Below are 24,653 nucleotides of genomic sequence, written 5' to 3'. Positions count from 1 at the left end.
AATCGATAAGCCCCTAAAGTATGCAGTAAAGTTTCTATATTCTTCTTTTCGCACTGATTATAAAAGTATGCTTGGGCGTCAGTAAGACCATCCACATTTAAAATCCTCATACGGCGTTATGGGGTTCGGCTCTAAATTACCTTTTCCATCCATGTGTTGTTAAGGTACTAAATTATAAATCAAAATAAAAGTACGCAATGCATTTTCTGGAGAAGTACTTTTATGCGCACAATTTTATTTTTCTCTCAAACTCCACTTAAATACTACGAATTAAATATTATTTCTATAACGCGAATGAAATTTTCTAACCTGTCACCTTCGGAAGTCGGTTCAATAGCACAAGAGCTTTAGCAGCAGCAGCAGCAGCAGAACCGTCTACCAAAGGAAACAAGGTTGACTTGAAGCCCAAAGAAGCTGTGATTAAAACAGCAGCCATACTAGATACCGGGTAAATAAAATACCGCCATCGGTCGGTGATGCTATTAGAAAATGTTATATTCTAATAAGGCTTTTAGCATTTTCATAATTTTATGTATTGAAAAATTAGGAAGACATTCATTTTTGTCGACCATAAATAAAATTAAATAAAATAGATAAATAATTAAATGGCATATATAAAGAAGTTTCAATAAACTCGTCTTTGGATACATTTAACAAAATACAGAGTGAATTTTAGAGACTATCGAAACTTTATACAGAAAAATCAGAAAGACACTCGTTTTTTCGACTATAAATAAAATTAAATAAAATAGATAAATAAATAAATGGCATTTACAAGGAAGTACCGGAAAAACCCTTCCTACTTTGGATACATTTAACAAAATACAGAGTGATATAGAAAAATCAGAAAGACACTCGTTTTTGTCGACTATAAATAAAATTAAATAAAATAGATAAATTAAATAAATGGCATTTACAAAGAAGTGCCAGAAAACCCTTCCTACTTTGGATACATTTAACAAAATACAGAGTGATATAGAAAAATCAGAAAGACACTCGTTTTTTCGACTATAAATAAAATTAAATGAAATAGATAAATTAAATAAATGGCCTTTACAAGGAAGTACCGGAAAAACCCTTCCTACTTTGGATACATTTAACAAAATACAGAGTGATATAGAAAAATCAGAAAGACACTCGTTTTTTCGACTATAAATAAAATTAAATAAAATAGATAAATTAAATAAATGGCATTTACAAGGAAGTACCGGAAAAACCCTTCCTACTTTGGATACATTTAATAAAAATAAAAAATAGTAAAACAATAAAATCGCAGCCAAAAACAAAACCAGACTATATGGTGTATTACGGTTCACATATTACCGATTTAAGAAAAAAAATAGTTGACCACTCAAAGTTCTTCCACAAAAACAAAAAAGAATTAAATAGATTGGAAAAATTGTTTGCACAAGCTTTTTCAGCAAAAAAAACAATAAATAAAAATAGGTGCAAAAACAATATTTTTTCACAAAAACAAAAAAGGAGTTTAGCTCTGGACTCGACTAGAGTCCAGAGCAAACTGATTACCAAGCCTTTAGGCAGCGGCTTTTATACAAAATTCCAAATGTTCATTGACAGTAAATCCAAAGCCTACTCCGATGGAAAATCTCTATATATAAAACTGTTTGTTCTGCCTGATTCTGAAAGGGCTTTGTTCAAATTCATTTGAGGCTTGTTTTACACTTTTAAATGGTGGAAATGGTGGTCAAAGATTTGGTGGGTGACTTTTCGTGTTCGAAATTTATTGCCAAAGATCTATACAAAAATTCATTTGAGACGAGTTTCACATTTTTCGCAAAAAAAAAAATAAAATAAAACACGCTCTTTTATAATTTACTAATTATATCTTTTATTACATTAAATCGTTTTTGTAATCGTTGTGCAGTTCACTTGACAAATTAACGCAGATGCGTTCACTATACTACACTACACGGTATATATTAGGACAGACTAAAATATAGTACATATAATCAAATGTTGAACAGACACGCACAAATACATAAATCACACATACAGATGCACTAACACATACTTACAATATACTCACATGCATTCAGAAATTGACGTGTCTGTATACTATATTTCTAAGATAAAGCTTAACTACACGTAATCCTCGGGATATGACATTTCTTAGTTGTGGCGGCTGAATGACAACAGAATTGTGTTTATCAAAATTTTCTTATGTGGACATAAACTAAACGCTAGGTACAATGCTCTATATGTACAGTTCAAAACTAGAAGATACACTTTGCATATGGGCATAGTTCGTAGTTCGTAGCTTAAAGATAGATCTGCTTGCAATTCTATACAGATTCAGATACATTTATTTTGGATGCAACAAGTCTTTTTGAATGTGAATGCTTCGTTTCCGTCTGGGGCCTGGCCAACGTGGCTCACAGCTCCGTCGAGTACTCCTCGGGATTTATATTGAACTTGCGCCAACAAATGTGATCGCCAGCCGCCGCGGACGTGGGCGGAGGTAGCTTGTGCGTATTAACATTCACCACGGAACTGGCAGAGCGCTTTATGTGGTGGCTATTGGACACCGGCGCCGGCGCCAGGCAACCAGTTGAGCGGCCCAAAGGATTCCGGGACATGGCAGCCGCATTGGCATGCCCATGCCCATGCCCATGTCCGTTCCCATTGGCCTTGCCGTTGCCATAGGTAATGGACTCGTTGGAGGGCGAAATCTCAATGCGCGTCGAATGGCTGCCGCTGCCGCCGTCCGAGAGCCGCCTGATGTACACCACCTCGCGATGCTTCTCGACCGTCGTCGGCCCTGGCGGCGCGCGAGTCAAGGTCTGCGGCTGGGCCGTTTGGCGTACACGCTGCGAATATCTCAGCGGCTTGCCATCGCTGGCCTGGAATGGCACATATTGTTGGGTGATGCCCGGAAACTTGTCCACGCTGATGTCCTCCTCGATGGCCGAATCGCCAAACATGGAGCCACTGTAGTTGGGCGAGCTATTGCCCGGCGTTGAAGACTTCCAGTGCGTCTGCGGCGCGTGTGTTGTCTGGCCATTGGCTCCAAGCTTTTGCGCACTTGAATATTGGCCCTTCTTGATGGAGTGCGTGTAGTCGCGTGTGCCGCGGCGCCGCAACGTAAAATCACGACGTCCAGTATCCTGGCAAACGGAACGCCATTGCTTCCAGGAGTGACGCGCCAGCGGATCGGCTGGACCCCATTCCTTGGCTGGTTTCGACGCCTCGCAAATCATGCCAAAGAAATTGTACTCCACCTGGCGGAAGATCTGTATGCAGGCAATGATCATTATCACCGCCAGTGCGAACAGAATTGGTGCCCAGCGTGGCAAGTAGCCCGCCAGCAGATCAAACTGATCATCGTCGGCACACCACCAGACCAAAATTCCCGTAAGTATGGCCGGACAGCTGCACCACAGCCACATCCAGCCGCGGAAAATGGGGCGTCCAATTGAGAACTCCAAATCTGTGTAGATGTTCTTGGCGCCATAGATCCACGTAATGGCAATCAGCTCGAAGACCAGCGCCGTAATGACCAGAGTGCCCACAATGCGTGAGTCCAGGACACGGGCTATCAGGAACTTGGGCGCTGCAAAGGACATGACGGCAACCACCAAAGCAATCAGGCAAATGACATAGTTGGGCCGGCGGGGCACCAGCCGAGTGGATGTATAAACGGCAACGGTTATGGACACAAGTGCCGAGAGTATGACCAGAGCATAGATGAGTGAGGGTATTAGATGACGCACCAGCTCACTCTCCGACTGGGCGCCGTACAGGACGCGGTCATAGATGGCGGTCAGCGGCTTCAGCTCATCCATAAGAGGAAAGCCATTGGACGAGAAATCGAACTGCACCATGAACAGCGTCACGGCGATGGCATTGATCAGCAGATTGAAGCACAGATAGACGACCGAGGTGCGCACTGCGTCGCCCTTGTAGAGGAACTTGCCCGTCAGCATTGGCATCGCGCCGAAACCGCAATTCACCGAGAACAACACCTGCATGAGGGCATTGAACCAGATGTTGCTCTCGGCCAGCTGGGCGCTGTCAAAGGACCACAGCTCTGGAAAGTAGTGCCTGGAGAACGAGTTGCGCACCTCCCAGCCAGTCAAGGCACAGAGCAGACATAAGCCCGCCAGCCCATAGACGAACAGACTGCGGCGCAAGATTTTTCCATTGTGTGTACTGCAAACGGGAATGAGTATTAGATTATATGCATCAGGTAAGCCGAAGGCCCATACGTACCACAACATGACCACTATCCAGAGACCGATCAGGCCCGCTGCCAGCAGCCCAAAATAGAGGGGATTGCGCCAGAAGGGCGTCAGAAAGGTCTGCTGTAGGCACTCCTGTCCACTGTTGGCCGTCACCGTATAACCATGCTGTAAATTGAAAGGCAAATTAAGTCATCTGCTTAAGATCCTAAATGGGTAAGCGGTAACTTACCATGCTCAGCTTTAGGTTGCCCACGCACTCGCGAAAGGGTATGCCATTGGAGGCGAACATTCCTATATAGGCCAGCGCAAGTACAGCCTGCAATGATATCCAGATGGCCGACACCCACGATGCAAAGCGGCTGATGATGCAGGCCCCTGTGCGAAATATAAATTTAATTTAATAAATGAATCTGGTTGCAGATAGAAGAAAAAACATCTATCAGCCCAACGGATGTCATCAAATTTTTAAAATAACGGCCAACACCTGGCTTCACTTCTATGCCTTATGTTCGCGTTGCCATCTAGCCAAAAATATTTGCATACCCAAATCCAAGGTTGCAAAATAATGGCCGGTATTTCGGTTCACGGCTCGAACAAGTTCCCTTCTTTTAAGTTCGGTTTGTAAGGCCACATTTATAAAACCAGGTTTTACTTCAAATCTTGTCTTGTCATTTAAAAGTTGCCTGTTGTACTGAAAATATTGCATGTCTTAAATACTTTCATATGCAAAATGAAGTCTAGATTTGATACGTATCCAAAATTGTCGCCCATGAAATAGGGTTAGATTTATGCTTTTATTGGGGCCCAAATTCAAAATTATTAACGGTGTTGGCTTAAGTATAAGTCTTCATTAAAATTCTAAATAATTGAAAATTTTAATTAAATATTTTCATATACAATATGCGGGCTACATTTGAACTCCACCCAAAATTGACATACACCAAATATGGTTAGATAAACGCAACATATAGCATATAGCTTGGTCCTGGTTCCGACTCGGCCAGTGTAGACAACAAGATTCGTTTAATTTTCAGTTCATATTTAAAGGTAAGTTTGAACCTGCTTTAAGGTTCAAACCGTTATGTTCGTAACTGTGTCTCGTAACTTTCAACAGCTACAACACTTATTTGGTTGACCAAATTTCAAATTCAAACATAAAATAACCGATTGCTTGGCATTTGTTTATGGCAATCACAAATATTTCCCAACTAAAAAGTTGATCGCACAATAATTCATTTGCAAAAGTGAAATAAAAAAAGGGGCGATACAGCTAAGGCATTCCTTTGCAGCACCCAGCATTATGTGTATTATACTGAGGTCTTTTTCGAAGGTGTTGTGTCGTAATTTGCAGTTTTTCATTTTTGCTTTTTGCCATTATTAGTATGTTGCTCATATTGCTCATATTTTTGAATATCGTTTGTTTCACATTACAATTGATTTCGTTTTTCATGGTATTTTTTTGTTCATTTTGGTTTATACTTTTTGTTCATTTAGAATTTGCCTTAAACGTCTCTATGGTTATTTTTTGTGGACGCGCCAGTCGTCAGTCGTATTCCACAGGCATTCTCCGGGCTGATTGGGAATCATAGCAACTGCTGCTTGCCTGCTGGTTTTTTCTTTTTGGGTTGTTGGGACTTTCTGGGTGTAGCTCTCACCCACCGGTCTCTATCAGATGTGCGTATTTTTGTTGTTTTTGTTTGTTTGTTTTTTTTTTACGATAAGCAGCAATTGCTTTGGGCCAACAGAGCTAGCCCCCCCGCGGGGCCCTCTTTTCCCAGCCAAGAGCTGCGCCAGATTTCGGATTTTGGCTGGCTTTCGGCACGTCAGCGATTACACGAACGGGACACACACACCAATGCATTTTGCAGTTTTTAATATTTTTTTTTTTTAGATTTTTTTCAGAGTTTTTATTTTGTCCTGATAACACGATGATGATATCTACTAGGTCACATTTAAGTTAGTTTGCTTTCATTTTTTTTAGTGTATTTTTTATGTGTTTTATAAGTTTTTTTTGTTTGCATTGATATACTTTTGGTCTGATAGTATTTTTTGTCTTGATTTATCATTGCGATTCGTGATTTCTTGTTTAGACTTTTGTTGCATTTATATATTTTTTTTATCCATATATATAAGTATATAGTTGTTTCGCTCTTGTGCATCATTTTTGCATATTTGCATATATTTTGCGTATTTGCGTATTTGCTTCTGCTTCAGAGTATATGACGAAAGTTTGCGCAGCGTTCTCCTCTCTCCTTCTCAATCGTAACACTTCTGCTCTCGAACCCAACGGGACACAATTTCAGAGTGTGGGGTTTAAACGGGCTGTGTCCAACCGTCGTTAGCTGCGGAATGCACGACCGCCCCAACAGGATGTGGCTGGCATTCGCTATTTAAACTACAACCGAGCGAATTCCAACTTGAGAATTATAAACGATTGCGAAAAGTGCAGTCGATGCAAGCTTTCGTGCCGAGCTTTGTCCTGGCCAAGGACTGCACAGCTTTTCCGCCCGTCCGCCCAGTGAGGGTTGTTTGCTGTGCAGCCAACTGTTGCACACCTGTTGCTTACCTTTGAATATGGGCGAGGCGCGCCAGGTGTGCGCCGCCCCCTGTCCCAGAAATTGACCCACCGATATCTCGAGCAGTATCATGGGCAAACCGACTAGAAACAGCAGCACCACATACGGCACCAGATAGGCAGAGCCATAGTGGTCCAGTTCACGTGGGAAGCGCACCACATTCGCGTAGCTGACGTTGAGGCAAATGCACAGCACAAGGCCGCGAAACACCGAGCATTTCGTCTGCAAAGAGAGAGAGAGATGAGAGGGGAAAGGCGAGGGCATTAGTTAAATGTCAAAGATATGGGAAACAAAATTGTGTGTTGTCACAAGCATCCGCCGACTATGCTCAAAACTGAAACAACAACACCCACAATACAAAACTCATTTCCGGCACTTCCGCTTTCGAGTTGTGTAATTTTTCATAATTTTTTTCTGCTTTATTTATATATACTCTCAGTTAACAAAGTTAACAATTTGCTTGATGCTTATTTGTTTTGCACGCACCCTTCCCGGTTCTTATATTTTTCTAGCGCGTAATGAGCAGCAAAAGAAACTGTGGCCCATTACGAGGGTCTGTGGAAGAGGCCAAAATGCCGCTGCCTGCGAAATGTGCCGCATAAGCCCATTAGATGCGGAGCAAAAACCGCCAACAACTACAGTAACAACTAAAACAACAACAATACTTTCAAAACCAAAAAAGGCAAAAAATAATCAAGTACGTTGCAGTCGGGTGTTAACGACTACGTAATACTCCTTCACAATCCAATAACAGCTTGAAGACCGTCAAATTGATTGAAAACCCGATGCCTATTTGCCACGGCACAAGTAAGGGCAATCTTTTTTGATCAGTTTGTTAATCAGTAGTCTTTGGATAAGTCTAGCTCTAAATTCTTGGAAGATATAGATGTGCGCGATATGTCTGGGAGGAGTTCATCTATATTCCACCCCTTAAATTATGTGGCTCTAGCTTCTTAGCTAAATTTTTCAGCAAATTTAAGTTTAGTTTGATAATATGAAACATATTTCATATTTCAAGTCTCAACTCGTGAGCATTACACAAACGAATATACCCCCTTTCGCTTTATAAACGAGTATAAAAAGTTAACAGCTTTAAGCAAAAAAAAAATTACGACAACAATAAAATTATATATAAAATAAAATCGCTTTGCCGCTGGAACGCTTTTAAGTGAAATTCATTCAAGAGAGCGACGCTCAGTTATCCGGACGAGCGGATCGACGGACAGACGGACGGACGGACGCCCAAGTAAACGCAGTTAATAAAGCGAAAACCGCACAGTGAAAATGTAAACATAAGCCAAACACCAAAACGCGCCAACCTCAGCTGGGTGCGATGATCAAACTGAGCTATTAAAAAATATCTACAAGCGATGAGTATCATGTGCCATATTGATTCAGACTCGTATACTAACTAACACATAGGCGAACGGTTAACTTGTAAAGATTAAATACGCTTTTAAATAAAAGGCTTTAAAATAACACAGCTTTGTTTGCGACAGACTTGTTCTAAGGTAATGTAGAAGACTGGTTTGATAGGGTTTTGCAGTTTTTTTTTTTGGAAGAATAGAGAAGCTGGGAATTAATTAGTTTGATCAATAATATATGATATATATACATGATATGATATATTACCATATGATAAAATATTGGGAAGTTATTAAGATTTGGCCTATATATCAAGAGCATGGTAAAAGTGCCAAGTTTGATCAAGTTAAATGAATAAGAAACAAGACGAATTACACAAAAGGTTCGGTTCGATTATTTCTATGACAAATAAATGATAAAGTAGCTAAGAGACAAAATGACATAGAATGGAGAGACAATCGGATGGGCATGGCTAAATCGACCCCAATACATCTACTTTATAGACTAAGAGACGTCTCTTTTTGAGCGTTACAAATTGCGTAACAAAACTATAATACCCTCAACAAGACAGACAAGGTACTAAACATCACGTGCCATATCATGCATGCATCCAGATTCAAAACGCAACTGAAGCTTAAAAGTGCACAATTAACAGATACATTTTTGTATCTTTTGTATTTAGTTTTTACTCTGTCACACTTACTTTGCGATAATATCTGAAGGGCACATCCTCATGGACAACATATAGATAATCGGCTAGATATTTAGTTGTTGGTATTTCCATCTTTGGACAGATTTGATATTGTTTATAGGTGCAAAAGAACTTGTCATTTTCTTGCATTTGATATATTTTGCATATAATTTACTTCGATTTGCCTTGATTGCAATTTCACAAAATTTATGAACTATAAAAATCAGACATTCAATTAATAAACTGCAAGGATTTAGATTCAGAACAGCCGCTGATTTATAAAGCACACACAAATTCAATTAAATGCAATTAGTACTTTTATTTTTTTTTTTCGATGTGAATTATTTGTGTGGGTTTTTGTAACTTTTCAAGTTTATAATTCGATGTTTCGTTCATTTTTGTTTTTGTCCCTGCGTCGACTTTTAACATTTTAAATTTAGCAGATAAAAATAAAATAAAATAACAAAAATCACTACGAAAACAAATAAGGTGATGGCTTTAAGAAACACAGTGAAACGCATATGTATACGTATGTGGAACAAGTTATCACGTTGCGAGGCAGCCGCTTTAAATATTAATTGGCAACACCTTCATTGCTTAGCCCTGAACCGCTTATTGAATGTCTTGTGTCTGGTGTCTTTTGCGAATTGGCCGCGTCATCGCATCGCATCGCATCGCATATCCAACGACAGCCCCCCGCCAAAAACAAAAAAACTAAAACTGATACCGACGCGTGCTGGTTCCGTAAACGAAGACAATTGGCAGCGAGTGTCATTAGATATGGATTGCAGGCTTGATGAGCATTGCAGACAAGCGCGACACGCGGCGTATGCGTAATGCAGCAAAATGCAATCGATCGGCAAATTTGTCTCGCATGCGCACACACACTCGCACACACACACACACTCGCTGTTGAAAGCGTATTCACTCGGCTATTGCATTGGGTACGCGCTGCGAACAACACTCATGATCGGAGCAGCGTCGACTTGCGACTGCGCCGATGTGCGATTCCCGAAACACTAAAAATCGCGGGCGCGCGCATACGAATTTTGATTGGGAAAAATCGAATGAGAAAACGAGAAACGAGTTTTTCCATTGTCGACGATTTATGTGATTTTTCCAGCTCAAATCAAAACCAACACTCACTACAGCTGAAGCTGTGCGCTGCCTTTTGGAGGGTGGCCTGAGGGTACTGGAGGGGGGCGCGACTTGTCGACTGACACTGGGAGGGGGCGATCACAGGTAGCGTGCGAGCGAGCATGAACCGAACTGCTCTCTCATTAATGCAGAACTGACGCTGGCCGAGCCGGCCGACAGACTCTAAAGCGTGGCTTTCTACAAGCCACAGTCGCTGCGCAAAGTTAGTGTACCGGAGCCGAGCCGAACCGAGCGCGCTTCGTTTGGGCATACAGCACGCCTCAACAATTCTGTGAGTGTGTGCCTGTCGACAGAGTTTGAGATACACTTTTTACCGCATCTTGTTAAACACATTTTATGTATATTTAAAAACTTCAGCTATCTGATTTACTGTGTGTGTATGTTTCGCCCACGAGCTGCGCGACTGAGCACTAATTGAAAGTTCTGAAAAGACGCTTAGAAATCTAGACTTTTGGCCGGGAACAATGTGATGTTCCCATGTCGTGAGCATAATTAACTTGTGTGGCCTGGCGGGGCAATGCGGCAGCGGCAGCGGGGGGAAGTGGGCTAAGGCATAGAGAAAACCCGTCCATTAGACTTGGTCTCGATCTACGCCTGCCTGGTTTTGGGCTCTGCCTTTGCGCTTCTCACAGTTAAATTAAATTTCATTTTAACACGTTCTGAGCAGCAGCATAATTTCATAATTCTTTTATAATTATTATATAAGCATGCGAGCGAAACTGGCGCAACAGCGCGAACCCCGACGCTGAACCCAAGACTTGCTGTTGTCCGGGTACGCATTATTAACAGCGCTCACTGTGCGCCACAATAAACAGAAAACGATTTCAGGCTAAGGCTCCGATCTGTGCGCGTTAATTGAAAATAAAAATATTATTTCTGACGCACACACGTTCTCAACTCGAGCAGCAACAATCATAAGCAATAATGTGCTGGACATTTGGCATTAGTCAACCACAAGCTGAGCACGGAAATTCAAATACAAATCGTTCATTTATTGGCCATCCATTGGCCGATCGAGGTGCCGGGCCATAAATGTGGCTGTGCAACGGATATGTCGGCTCTTGATGGATTGGCTGAAAACAACGCTGAGAGCGTGACTTTCCCGAATTTTTTATAAGTGTATTTGATAAGCATTAATGGAGCGTCACTTGACGTGCTGTATACCCTTTTCAAAATACAACAAGGGTATACACCATTGGGGTTTATTTATGATTATTCATAAGCTTTGCGAACTTGATCAAAACTGAAATATATATCGAATATTTCTATATTTAACTTTTAATCTTTCGAGATTTCAAGAACCTATATCTGGGCAAATATATATATATCCAAATTCTGGGGCAATATTAATTACTAATCTGCATTTTTTTCCATCATTTTCTTTGATTATTTTAATTTGTCTGCCAAAAGTTAAAGTAAAAATTCAACTCTCTATCTTCTTATTATATTGCCAAATTAAAGCATTTAATTAATCAATTTACGAAACTGGTTATTTTTTCGTTGCATATTCTTAATATTTTGTGGTTTTTCATAAATTTAGCCTTAACTGTGTCCTGGCTTTACTTGTAATAAGAGAATGAAAGTAAGCTCTTGCTTTACAGGGTATTTTGTCGTCGCGTACAATTTGCCTCTATAACTCACGCTGTCAGGTTGTGTGTGCGCATATTGTGTTATTTAGAATTTTTACTCTTCGCCTTACGTTTAGCATTCATAATTGCTTTATTTTCATAAGGTTTTGGTGGCTTTTGCCGGGTCGAGTTTGTGTGCCTCGCATTGCAAATGGCCAAAGCGGCCGTTAAAATGTTGCTTTATTTGAAAATAATAATAATAATATATATGAGGCCAAACGAGCTCGCCAAAGGCAGGCAGAGTGGAAATTAGTGGCCGAAAGTGGCCGAACTATAAATGAAGCCTTTCTTTAATGTCTTGTGCTTTTCTACATAGAATGCGAATTGATTTCGAATGGCATTTCATATAGAATTCCGCATTCATTATGGTTATAGTTGGACATCAGTTTTGTAGCCAGATCTCTCGTTAAAGACGGCAGCTACACTACAATTACGATTGTATATATATTTTTTATGCGTCTGTCAATTGTTGAAGCTCGGACACGAAATTGGAGTGTGAAAATGCGTTCACAATGAGCCTGAGGCTGAGCTGAGGCTGGCCGGCCACACACAAAAGCTGCCTGAAAATCTTTTGTCAACAGATTGAATAAGAGACGTACGAACATTGTACACTCGGACAATCCCTTTTGTGTTGCACACACTCTTGATAATGTAGTAAAGTGTAAGAGTGTACAGTGTGCAGTTTATGGGGATGCATCTGTTGGGCACTGGAGCATTGCGGTCTGTCTGCCTCTCTCTGTCTGACAGTCTGCCCGCCTTCTGTATGACATGGGCTATTGTTTTACGATTTTTGGTTGCGTCTCGTCTAATCAAAGTGGCAAGTGAAAGGAACCGGAGTCATGAAGCCATATAGCTGCCATATCGCTAACTAGCCAAGTGCTCCGTTACACCCAACCCGGTAGCGCAGTGTTGCGTTGCGCCTTCCAATTGCCCAATTGTCGTCGGTTGGACGTTGCTTGGATTCTTTGAAGCGCGTGCACACAACATATCAAAATTCTACTGGCCACTGGCCGCACACACACGCACACATCTTGGCCACTTTCACTGCGCCGACTGCTTTCAAAAGTCTTGCTCGTCCATGCAATTCTAATAACCGCCAATTATCATAATGCTTCCCACAACAAGACGCGAGTGAAGCCGGTTTGATTATTTGTATCATTGCTTGAATGCAATCAAACCAATGACGTCATCGATCAGCCAACGCACCGAATCATTCAGTCAGTCAGGCAGTCAGTCGGTCTGTCAGTTCGTCCGTTATCAAGTCGCCCAATATATCCAATTTGGGGCTGTGGCTCTTAACGCACAAAACGTGCAATGGACGTCGCCGAATTTGCACTAAAAATAAAACTTTGCGCTGCACATTTTTCGTTTTGTTGAACTTGTTAATCAGCGAATTGGAAACGAAAAGGCATAACAGATGAAGTAACTGACACAAGTGTATGTGCAAAAATGTGCTTGCGTGTAGGTGTGTACGTGTGTGCACACCCGCCGCTGCACACACAGAACTGGCCTAGCTCCATGGGGCGGCTGCCTGCTGTGGCAAGCAATTGCAAATGAGTCTCGAGTCAAAAAACATTCATATGTGCGCATGTGAATATTTATAATGATGATTGCGAATGTTCAAATTTTTGTTTAGATGCTTTGCAAGTCAATAAAAATACTGTTTGAGTGCAAATATATCTCAAATATATTTCAAATGTAAACATTCATGTATGCAAAACAAAAGACTTAAGCGACAAACGCATTTCCCGCCCTGAGCTTATGCAACGATTTAACGAATTGTCGCGACACGGGCGCAAAATATGCAGCATACTTTTGGGCGGCGGCGACTTTTAATATGCAGATTTTCAAACTCGAATTGTGTAGCTAATAAGTACCTGTTATTATTATGAATGTGTGCACATGGAATTAAGTTAATAATACTTATTTGTACGTCAAAAAAGAGCAAAGTGGGTTTTGCAGATGGGTTTAAATATGCAAATAGGCTGATTTACAAAATATAAGCAGTTTTTTTTATAATTGAAGCGATCGATTTAGTAGAATGTGAAAATTCTGTTCATAAATTGTAGTTGTTCGAAGCTTATACCTATCAAAATTTACACAATATTTATATTATCGAAAAATCTTCTAAAGTTGTTATAAAGAAACTATAAAATATGGAGTACACTATAATACAATCATAATTAAAATCATTTATTTAAAAAAATATGCCTTTCACACAACAAATCGTTTGAAAATCTAATCAGCCGTGTTAATAGAGAGTTTCCATTTGTATTGCAAACATCTTCAATCTAAAACATTCGCAAATATTGCATGACAATAGTTAAATATTTACTGATAGCTAACATAATATCTTTGTAGTATGAAGTAGAATAACAATAACAGCCTAATTAGCCGTAACGAATTGAAAATTAAGGACACTCAAGTAAATAGAGAAAACCTAATTAAAACCAATTAGCAGTTCTTTGGCATATTTTCCACATGCACTTTGCACTCATTTCAAGAACATGAATACCAAATGCAATTAGCGCAAATTATAAAATGCCGCTAGACGCTCAAAAATAAAAAAGCAATTGGACGCTTCGGAGGGCCGCAGACAAGCAAATGAATGAATGATGGTCAGCTTTCGGCAGAGCCCAGCCCATGCCTCACTAACCCAAATAAAATTCAAACGGTGTACTAACTAATGCCGAAACTCGTTTTACGAGGTTGTACGGACAACCCTATAAAGCAGGCGCATTAAGCCAGACAGCTTTGAGTGGCGGAAAAACAAAGAGTCAGCCGGATTTTTGACAAACGAGTCGGAAATCTATTTCAGATAACAACAAAAAGTTGTCCTATATTTCTGCTGTCAATTCAAAGGGGAACAAGTTTCTTATTATTTTCGTTTTTAGCTGATCATCGACTGCAATCGGCATCGGGCAAACACTTAATATGATAATGAACAAAACAAATAAAAAGTGCGAAAATTAAGGCATGAACAAATGTCACACGCACAGTGCTCGCAACAAGTCTACAGCCACGGAAGCTTTGCGCTTAGATAAGCCGCATTTCATATCACACGTAGCCGAGCTCAGCTATGATTGCAACGATCTTAGACGATTTTAGGCGCCTCTCGAATCGATCAATGCATCTGAGAACATTCTCGGCTGCTTGGGTCACGTACATGCCATAGTTTTTGCGCATTATTCAACGGGCCAAGAATGTTGCAGCGTGAGCAATTGATTTCATTCATGTGTGGCTAAAAGCCATAACAACTGATAAGCGCACACTTAATATAGAAAATTCTACAAAATCTTTCGTGTCCAGATTAGAAAGACTGATAAAGCGAAAAAGATATCTGGCAAAAGTATTTTAATATGCGCTGGGAAAAAGGCAATAATAAGCACAAATCGGACATATTCTTTTCGATTGTGATAAGAGATGTATATATGAGATATATATATGATTCCTTGACTTTATACGTTTCAGATAAAAGCCCCATGAGCAATTGTTTATCTTTGAGAACCGCGTAAACCCCCAAACTAAACCCTTTTCTCCCGCCAGTTGCCTTACCTGTTGATTTGACTCATCCTCGGGTGCGGGCAGAAGCTTCGCATTGCTGGCCGTCGTAATGTTGTGCGCGGAATGAGCCGAAGTCGTTGCCGAGACGGAGGAATAGTTCTTGGAGACGCCATCGTGCAGATCGTGCTCATGATAGCCCTGTATGTCTGTCAGCGTGTTGTTGCTGCCACTGAGCGTGATGATGCCGCTGGAGCTGATGCGGCCCGAGGTGGCTGTGGTGCGTCCGCCGCCGCTGTCCACCACACTGGACACCGTCGAGATGCAGCTGCGCGTTGTCTGTGGCGAGGGTGTGACGGCCGGCAGCTCGGCATCCGCCTTGGCGCGACGCATATTCAGCCAGGACATGCGCTGCGGCTGGCGGCGATCCAGGGTAGCCGCGCTGCTGACGATGCCGCCGTTGCCCGCGCCGCCAATGTAGACACAGGTGCGGGTGTTGTTGGTCGTATCGCTGCGCAGTCGCTGCTCGGTATCGGGGCGTGGCAGTGTCGCCATGCCGCCGGATATCTCTTTGTAGATGGGCGTGGGCTTGACGCTTCTAGGCAGGCTCAGCTGCTCGGCGAGGGCCTCCTCGCTGCTGCGGGTCTTATAGTTGCTGCTCATCGATCAGATCTGGACAAGAGAATGGAAATAAGAGAGAGAGAGGAAGATGAGTTGGGAGATTTGTGGCAGCTTATTAATGAGTTCAAAAACCTAACCGGCCACAATTCACACGAAATGCCCGCTTGAACATTTTTCAAACGAAATGATTCACATGCGAGGGTTTTGTGTGGATTTTTATTTTGTTTTCTTATATTGGCCAGCGATTTGCATGCGAAACGAATTCAAAGTCAGTTGGTTCGCAGCACAATAAACCAAATCTTAGACAAAGTCATCTATCGAAAGTAAAATCCGCTCTTGCATTGCAAATCACGACGAGATATGCGAAAGTGAAAGGCACAATTCTGGAGTCAGTACAATAATGAATAAATTCGCCATATTATGTGTGTTATTATGACACTCTATGGCCGACTTTCATTGAGTTCTGTTTAATTTTTATGTTTTTCTTTATTATACAATACAATAATACAATAATATGTGGCCATAACTTCTGTCCGCGAATTTCACTGGACTGAATTCAGCTGTGACTGTTGTGTTTTTATCTCTCGCTGGCAGTGAAAACAACGACACATACAGAAAGTATACAAAATACGTAAATAAAACGCGCAAACAAAGTCGTTAAAGCAACTGTTCCAATACACGATGAAAACAAAGAACATGGCTCGAGTTACTTATACGAATATTTGTATTAAATACTTGAAAGTGTAGATAGACTCAATTTAGAACAAATTAAGCTTTTGGGAACTTGGCTAGTTGCATTAATAAACTAGAATTTGCAATGAAGTAGAGAATCCTATAGAACACACGTATATCATCGTATCGAAAGCAACAAAATAATATTAAATCATTAAGTTATCCTGTAGATGATCGAGCTTTACGTTAAGAATGCTTCCAACTAATGCTTTTATGTGCTTCGGAAGGTTTTATATGACCTAATACTAGCTCTCAAGCGCATGGAATGCTTACGTATCTATTCCCTAATAGTGTTATATCGTAAGGTGAAGTTTTGGTAATTTGAGCTACAAATTGAATTAAAAATAATCCAAGTGAAGCTTTTATGTGCTTCGAAAGTTTTCGTAAGAATTAATACAAGCTTTCATCTGCCTCGAATGCCTTATTATTCCCTATTACAATCTTCTATATTCTTTTAACAGAGTTCTCTGTCTTAAAGCAAGCTTTTAGGGCTTTTATCAATATTAAAATGAGATTTCCTGGATTTAATCAAAATTTAGCTAAGCTTTTCACCAATTTGAACTACTTCATCTACTTTAAAGCTTTAATCCGCTTTCAAAGCTACTTTCTGTCGTGCTACAATCTTTAATGCGCTTTTGTTTATATTTTTAGCTGTAATTCGCGGCGTATTACATTGAACTGCTCCCAACTTGAATCAACACAATTTATGCCCCTGTTTTAATCAGCTTATAAATAGTATTAATTAAATCAAGAGCGTCATTGAATTTATTTTGCATGGAAACAATTTTATTGTTGAGTGACTCAAATGTTTGCCTATCGCCCAGCGGAAAGGTTACAACGAAGAGTTGTGTCATTATATTAATGAATGTGTTCATATGTTTGTTTTGCCTTTATTGTTACTCTTGAGAAACAAACAAATGAGGAGCATCTTATCGTCACGATGGCACACATTTTATCTTGGCATGTTAGCTGGAAACAAGCACACATACTAAAAATAACAGCTCTTATCACAATCACTTGGAAATGCACAATTTACAAAATAATTATGCACGCTTGCACAAATCAATGAGCTGGGCACAAAATGTTTATAACCATAACAACAGCAACAACAACAACAACAACAACAACAACAACGGTCACGAGTTCGTTGGCTTCGCTGGCCACGAAACAGGCCAACAGCAGGCAACACCCTCTTTGGATACGTATCTCAATCTTGAAAGCATTTTACATACAAATTTAAAGACTGCAACCGCCCGTTCAAAAAAGCGAAAAAAAAAACTTCACATCATTTGTATAAAATGTTTATGAGCTGACGTCGGCGCTCTTAGCGCAAATTAAGGCACCAAAGTGGACGTCGGTTACGGCTGTTTATTATTGAAAATTTTGCAAAAGAAACGTGGCGCCGGCCACACTGAAGATTTGCAAGCGATACAGAGCTGCAGATACAGATACAGACAGAGATACAGAAACAGAAACCAGATATGCCTATATACTGTATACTTATGTTGCAGGGCCAAAATTCGCTCGACCGTTGGAAGCCGGGGCGTTGTAAATTAGTGTCTGGAACGGAACCGAAGCCGTGGCACTTGGAAGATGGCATTAGTAAGGCGACACACACACACACACACACACACACCCAGTACAGGCCGCCCTCGAATGGCGACTACTGCATCAGGTTACAGGTTATTAACAGGTAAAATGCTGCCAGAAACTGCGCGTAGATCATTACGAGCCGAACTCTTGACAGCCTTTCTGTTGCTTTTCTTTGTGCACTCAAACTGAACGGCGACAAAAACAAAAACAGCAAAAATAACAACAAGAAAAACTAAGTACAACAATGTGGATGCATTATTACTCGACAGCCGGGCATGATAAAGGTTCTGACATGCCAGCACCACCAGCAGCAGCCATCGCCAACAGACGGCGTAGCCAGCGGCGCGTAACCACAACAAACTCGAACTTCAGCTCAAACTCGGACTCGGACCCACACTGGGCTCGAAGTCTGTTGCCTTTGCCAAGTTGAGTATTAACATGCCATTTGGGCACAGGCTGCACTTGAGCTTGCCGGCAAAATAAAAGCCCCTTTTTTTTTGATATTTTTTTCGGTCATAAAACGAGCCAAACTTTTTACTGAACTCTCAATTAGTTCTAGGAAATAGCAGCCGTATCCATAAAAAATCGCCGGATTCAACAGCGTTACGACTAGATTAAAATTGTGTTGGAGAAATATGCAAAAAATGTGCGCTTTAATTACAGTTGCTGCATATTGAGTAAAGTTGGGAAGGGGAAAACAATACAAATTACAATTAACAAGAAACATCTTTAAGAACTTGTTAAAGTGAAAAGTCCAGAAACTATATTAACTGAGAAAGCTATACGATCAACACAGTACAATAGAAAACAAGAACGAACGGCTATTAAATACCCTTTCAGACATATGCCCTTAGGTTGTGCAGTGTGTGAGGGCACTTGTTGAGCTTGTAATTACAGAGTTTGATGAGTTTTTCCAGACAAAAACTCATTTCCTGATCAATTCTGCGTAGAAAGCTATATGATATAGTAATCCGATATTGACAAGATATGACTCACATGAGAGGACAATGGGGTAAATATTGTAAAAGATATCTTGAAGAAAAATAAACTTTTTATTCAAGAGTTTAACTATCGACCGATTAATGCTATAGCAGCTATATACTATAGTTGCTAAAGGTTACGATATAAACTATAAACTATCCGAAAGATCTGTATTTCCGTGGAATTAGACATTTAATCATATGAACTCTGGCAGCAGCTATCTGCCTGCTCAGATCCGGGAAGTAGCTACATTAGTTCAGCTTGACCTTTTGATGGGGCGAAAGTCCACATTAAAGCCACATTAAGGGGCTCGGGTGAGTGCCTGAGCCTATTAACAAATGTCACAATTAAAGTTCGCACAAAATATTATTCCCATATCAAGCCAGAAACATATACTTATATTCTACATATATATATAATTCTTGTGTAATTAATGCCTGGATTGTGTGTCTAATTTCAAAATACATTCGCTAAGCTACAAGCGCAACAGATTGCAGCAAGAGCTTTAATATTTGTTAGAAGTAATTGGGAAAAGCTTCTGAAAGGCAATTTCTAATGCAGCTAAATCCATGCCAAAGTCAGCGGGCGTTCGCTGAGTATCTGAGTAAATGTATCTGTATCTGTGCAGCTGTGCAGCTTAGTATCTGTATTTAATAATTGAAAGTCGCGTCGCTTGGCAAGAAAGGAAAGTAAAACTAGAGGCAGATTGTTTGTTTGTTTCTAGTCGTTGTTTATTGTTGATGTTGCTGCCAAGCTGCGCCATGAACGAAAGTAAAAACAATAAAATAGAAACAAGTTCAGCAAAATAGTGCATAATATGAGCATGACGATGCGTGGACTGGCACCTGTCAATCCAATAGATACAGATACAGCAACAGCTACAGATACAGATACAACAGTCGCAGATGCAGTTTACTCGTCATTTCGCAGTCGACTTGACACAGTTTCGCATGCAGATAGATTATGTAAAATGGTTAGTCTCCAGACTAACGATGCCGCCTGTGCACTTGTTAACAAGATACAAGCTACAAGATACAAACTACAAGATACGGGTAAAAGTATCTGAATGTATGTGCATGCGTGTGTGTGTGTGGTGTGTTTGCCTGGCGTTGATTGCTTTTTATTGATTGTTCAATCGAATATAATTAAACGTTGCCATGAGGCCAGCGGTGCAAATCTGTAGGCGACACGCCCCACAACCAACAATGAAAACCGACGCTTCATTGATTTCATTTCATTTCATTAATTTACAAATGAAATCTTTACGCTTTACATTTAGCAACAAACTGTCAAATTGTGGCAATGGCATCATTTTGGGGCAAGTGCTCCACAAAATTTTAGTGGAGCACAAGATGAAGTTGTGATCTTTAGATAATATCGCAACACGTCGCACATTTAAAGCCCATGTAAATTGGCCATAATAAAGATCAAGGCAGATTGCGAAGAGTTTACAGCACGAAAAACATCTTCAACCGGCTTTTATTGTGCCAGATTTAAGTTTATGCAAAATATTATTAAGCTGGCCACAAATTGCGTTCATCAAGTGCGCCATTCAAGCGTTAAAGAGAACATAAATATGTTGTACATCTCGGCGTTGCCTTTTGTCACTCTGTCAGTGGGTCAAGTGCATATTAGGTTAAAGCATTTTATAGCACTTGGCAATTCAATAATTATGCTTGAAATCATCATTTTTGCACCTAGCTAAAGCTTGTCTAGTTAAAGTGCCTGTGCCATGATTTGCATAAATATTTATTGCGTGGCGCCCTTGTTGCGCTTTAATTGCAGACCAGAGACAACAGGCAGAGGCCCAGCGGGCCTCTCTATCCATCTCTATCCATACACACCTGGCAATCATAATCTATGCAAACAATGCATAAATCTCGCAAAACCCGGCTCGACGTCAGAGCTAAACGTGCAGCGCCTTTGACTTTGCTGTCCATTAAACAAAAAGCATTCACACAATGGCAATTATCGGAGTCATTAGCTACAACAAAAAACCAAACTGACCCCATGCCACATTCGAAAACCGACAGCAAATTGAGCTAACAAATATTCAAAGTCAATAGAATCGTGTGCGAGGTAGGAAAACAGTAAACGCGAGGCCAAAAAAAGGCGTAGTAAGCGCAATTATTTATAGAAAACTGACTAAGGCAACAACTCGCGCTAAGCCGATCATAAATAAAGCGCGAGATATTTGAGAATCTTCAGCTTTTTACATATTATACAACATCTCGGCTTAATTGCTGTTCAAATTAATCGTTTTTTTTTCGCGTAATCCTATGTTAGTAAGTATTATTAAAATATTAGGAATATTCCCACTAGGCGATTTCTTATTTACAGTTTGCAAACCTTCAGATAGCATGAGTAACTCATCATTGTAATTCAATTATTAGAAACAAAATTTTAAATTTATGAGAAATATTCAATCATCAGGCATTGTGATAAAATTTAGAGAGTTCTTCAACTCAGGTTTTAATAATTCCTTATTCTTTTTATATATACATTTCAATTATGATTTCAATCAATAAATTTGGATTATTCAAATTCGGAAATAATTATTCAGAAACGATATTTCACTGATTATGATAGTATTTTTTTTAAATAATAAACATTTATTATATTATAGAATCATCTGTTCTTTATAATATTTAAATAAATTCTTTCAGATTCTCTAAATTGGGAAATAATAAATCTGCAGAAATACAAATATTGTAATTATGATATTTAAAAAAGAAGTAACATAATTATCATAAACAGAAATTAGTTTTTCTTTTTATTAGTTTAGTATTTTACGAGTTCTTTAACAAATATTTCCAACGAATCACGCATAATCTTTTATGATATCTAATTAAAAACTGATTTCAATAATTCTTAAGAAGGTTTTAAAAGAAACTGAATATTTCATTTTTGTTAAAAGGCCTTGGCATATTCAAATTCGCAAATATTCTCGCATCATCTTTTATAATATCTAAGTTAAAGTCTTTCAAACTGATTTCAAAATTTATTTAAAAACAAAAATTAGAATAAATTGAATATTTGATTATAGTTAAAAGGCCTTGGGCCTTGATATACTCAAATTCGTCTTTTACGATATCTGATTTATAGAATGCTGAACTGATTTCAATTATTTCCAAAAAAGAATCATTCTATGAAAATTACCATTTAAGCGAGGCTCTTCTGCATATTCCAATCAATTATATTTTCAATTTTTGTAACTGTTTTTTACTGAATTCGTGAGTTATTTGAAATTTATAGATTGCTACACTTCTGGTTTCATTAATTCGGTAACTGTTGCTTCAACTTTTAACTGTAACACTGCACAAACTGGTAAGTGGAGTCGCGGTGCTCCATAAAACTGATTCGACGGACAGCTTTTAAGATGGGGCATGGGAAATGACGTCGCGTCATTTACATACAGGTTCTCGTTCCATTCATTCACATTTACACACACATTAACACACACATTTACACACACTCGATGTCCGAAAAATCAATTTCAATTCAATTGCGAAATTCCTGGAAATTACGTCGCAGCCGTTAACGTTTTCGATTGTATTTTGGTTTTTTTTTTAATTCTTCTTTTTTTTTTGTTATTTATTTCCCGATATTCTCGGCAATTGCGATTCGATGCGTTCCCACTGAAATCGTACACGAAACATTAAAATCAAAAGCGTTGCGGGTAATGAAAAGTACACAATGCCGCGTTCAGGGTCTGGTGGCAAGAGACGCGACAACGCCGACAGGTAAGGCAAGACTGAGGCGAGCGTAACTCACCTGAGCTGCGCTACGGCTGCGGTGCCGAGCCGAGAGCTAAGCTACCTGTCAGGTAGTTGGACATTGACTGAGCAGAACCGGCGGGCGGGCGTTCGTTCGTTTACATGAACCGTTTTACAGCGTGTTGTTGGTACGCTGCAACACGTGTATCTGACAGATACATGTGCTAGTATCTGATCAGGCGGTTGCTAGTAATTGCGGGTAATATCAGCGAAACACGCAACACAATTGCCAATTGCACAGCATATCCTCGCAACATCAAAATTAATACGAAACCAAGACAGAACAGTTATGTGTGGAATGCCGCAGTCTAAATACCCTAGCACGCATTATGCAGATATGTCATATATGTATCTTGTATGACTCTCAACTGACAATTGTTTATATGGGAGCTACATTAATAAGTAGTATGCTAAGATATTGCTCATATAATATGAACAAAATGAAACTTTTGAACTATAACAGATAATTGGTAAGGATGTCCTTAAGAAGGTTTTAATAAGAGCTAAATTATATAGATGTCCCATCTGCTTGTGGGTAGATAGATAGATAGATAGATAGAAAGATAGATAGATAGAAAGATAGATATATAGATAGATGAGCTTATTATGAGAATCATGTTATTTCAAACAGACTATGGTCTGGATCGACTGCCCCATTGGGAGCTCAATTTTATTGTTGTTCGATGACAACAAATTTGTCTTATATATATTTGGACTTGATTTTAGAAAACTTGATCAAATAGTTCTTTAAAAACAAGTATATGAGTTCAAATATGGAACATTTATTGCTTGCCTAAAAAAAGAAGGACAGTCCATCTGTCCTTTATTGAGTCAGCTTTTCATACTGCTCAAAAATATACATATGTATATATTTATTAGTTTTCTCAAACGATATTTCCTTAAAAGTGTTGCACGTTTGGTGTGAAAATGTTTATAACCTCAGCATGGGTATAAAACAAGCTACACATGAACAGCCTTAATTCATTGAGAAGAAAACCTTCAAAAAGTGCGTTTCGGGTTTTTTTTTTGTTCCTGTCCGTCCCAAAAAGAAGCCGCACAAACAAGAACGAAGAGCAGAGAACAAAGTGCACATAAACAGGAAATTAATCACTCGAGTGTGTAGTATAATGCCGATACCTTTTCACATATATGCACATATATATTTTTATATATATGTACATATATATTTATGTATAATGGATGTGTATATTTGTAACTGGCCTCCTCGTTACCTGAACCCAGTTCCGAGTCCAAGACTCAAGCCCCGCGGCCGGCAGTTTAGGCAAACAAAAAGAAACAGCCCGAACCGTAGAAACTTCATTAAGGTTTAGGGTAAAGATAAAATTTACCCATAGCTGGCGAAAAAATTTCAAGGTCGTCGCACAAACGTTTACAACTTCATTCGGTTCACGTTGCCGACGTCGTGTAATTGAATTCTGTTTATTTTGACTTTTCGATTTTTCACACACAACACACAAACAATGCAAATGGCCAGGTAACGAGCGGCGTGCATGTAGCTGCAGGTAATACTAATGAGTTCCTAGTTGCGACTATAAAAATAGGTTTTATGATGATGATACAATGTGGCGGCTATGCGAATTGCGATAAAGATTCTTCTTGCTAAATGTTGCCGCAGTTACCGGTTTCCGGCTCATTTCTAATTATAAACAGACAGCTCTCAACAATTATTCTTAATAAGAATTCAAGCAGCACTAAGCGCACATCTCGTGCGATAGAACATTTCCCATGATTGATGATGGACCAAAAAACATTTGATACACCCGCCAAAAAAATCACGCGAGTACTAAGCACTTTTTGTGAAGTGTTGA

The 24,653-nt window shown here is 39.7% G+C and overlaps 1 protein-coding gene across 2 annotated transcripts; it reads right to left on the bottom strand.

Annotated features, from left to right (window-relative positions):
* Window positions 1-1,858: 1,858 nt before the first annotated feature.
* Window positions 1,859-22,629, bottom strand: LOC115770986 (sodium-dependent nutrient amino acid transporter 1). Of its 2 annotated transcripts, XM_030716475.1 has the most exons (6): window positions 22,208-22,629; window positions 15,176-15,793; window positions 6,769-7,000; window positions 4,432-4,577; window positions 4,231-4,367; window positions 1,859-4,170 (listed from the first exon to the last, which is right to left on the bottom strand). In XM_030716475.1, the coding sequence occupies exons 2-6, from the start codon at window positions 15,782-15,784 to the stop codon at window positions 2,394-2,396; spliced, it is 2,901 nt and encodes a 966-aa protein (XP_030572335.1). In that variant the 5' UTR covers window positions 15,785-15,793; window positions 22,208-22,629; the 3' UTR covers window positions 1,859-2,393. The 2 variants fall into 2 exon arrangements, with proteins under 2 accessions (XP_030572335.1, XP_030572337.1); XM_030716477.1 differs by lacking the exons at window positions 15,176-15,793; window positions 22,208-22,629 and adding an exon at window positions 8,847-9,016.
* Between the last annotated feature and the right edge of the window lie 2,024 nt (window positions 22,630-24,653).

This window comes from Drosophila novamexicana, unplaced genomic scaffold (genome assembly GCF_003285875.2).
Source record: "Drosophila novamexicana strain 15010-1031.04,08,12 unplaced genomic scaffold, DnovRS2.1 tig00000024-arrow-pilon, whole genome shotgun sequence".
In the NCBI taxonomy this organism is placed as follows: domain Eukaryota; kingdom Metazoa; phylum Arthropoda; class Insecta; order Diptera; family Drosophilidae; genus Drosophila; species Drosophila novamexicana.
Note: the sequence above shows the minus strand (reverse complement) of the source record. Positions and strands in the feature narration are given on the sequence as shown.

Excerpts from the sequence above, each read along its gene's own strand:
- LOC115770986 (XM_030716475.1), bottom strand. The coding sequence starts at position 15,784 with ATGAGCAGCAACTATAAGACCCGCAGCAGCGAGGAGGCCCTCGCCGAG. Across the intron at positions 7,001-15,175 it reads AGGATGAGTCAAATCAACAG|ACGAAATGCTCGGTGTTTCG; the intron begins GTAAGGCAACTG and ends CTCTCTTTGCAG. Across the intron at positions 4,578-6,768 it reads CGCCTCGCCCATATTCAAAG|GGGCCTGCATCATCAGCCGC; the intron begins GTAAGCAACAGG and ends TATTTCGCACAG.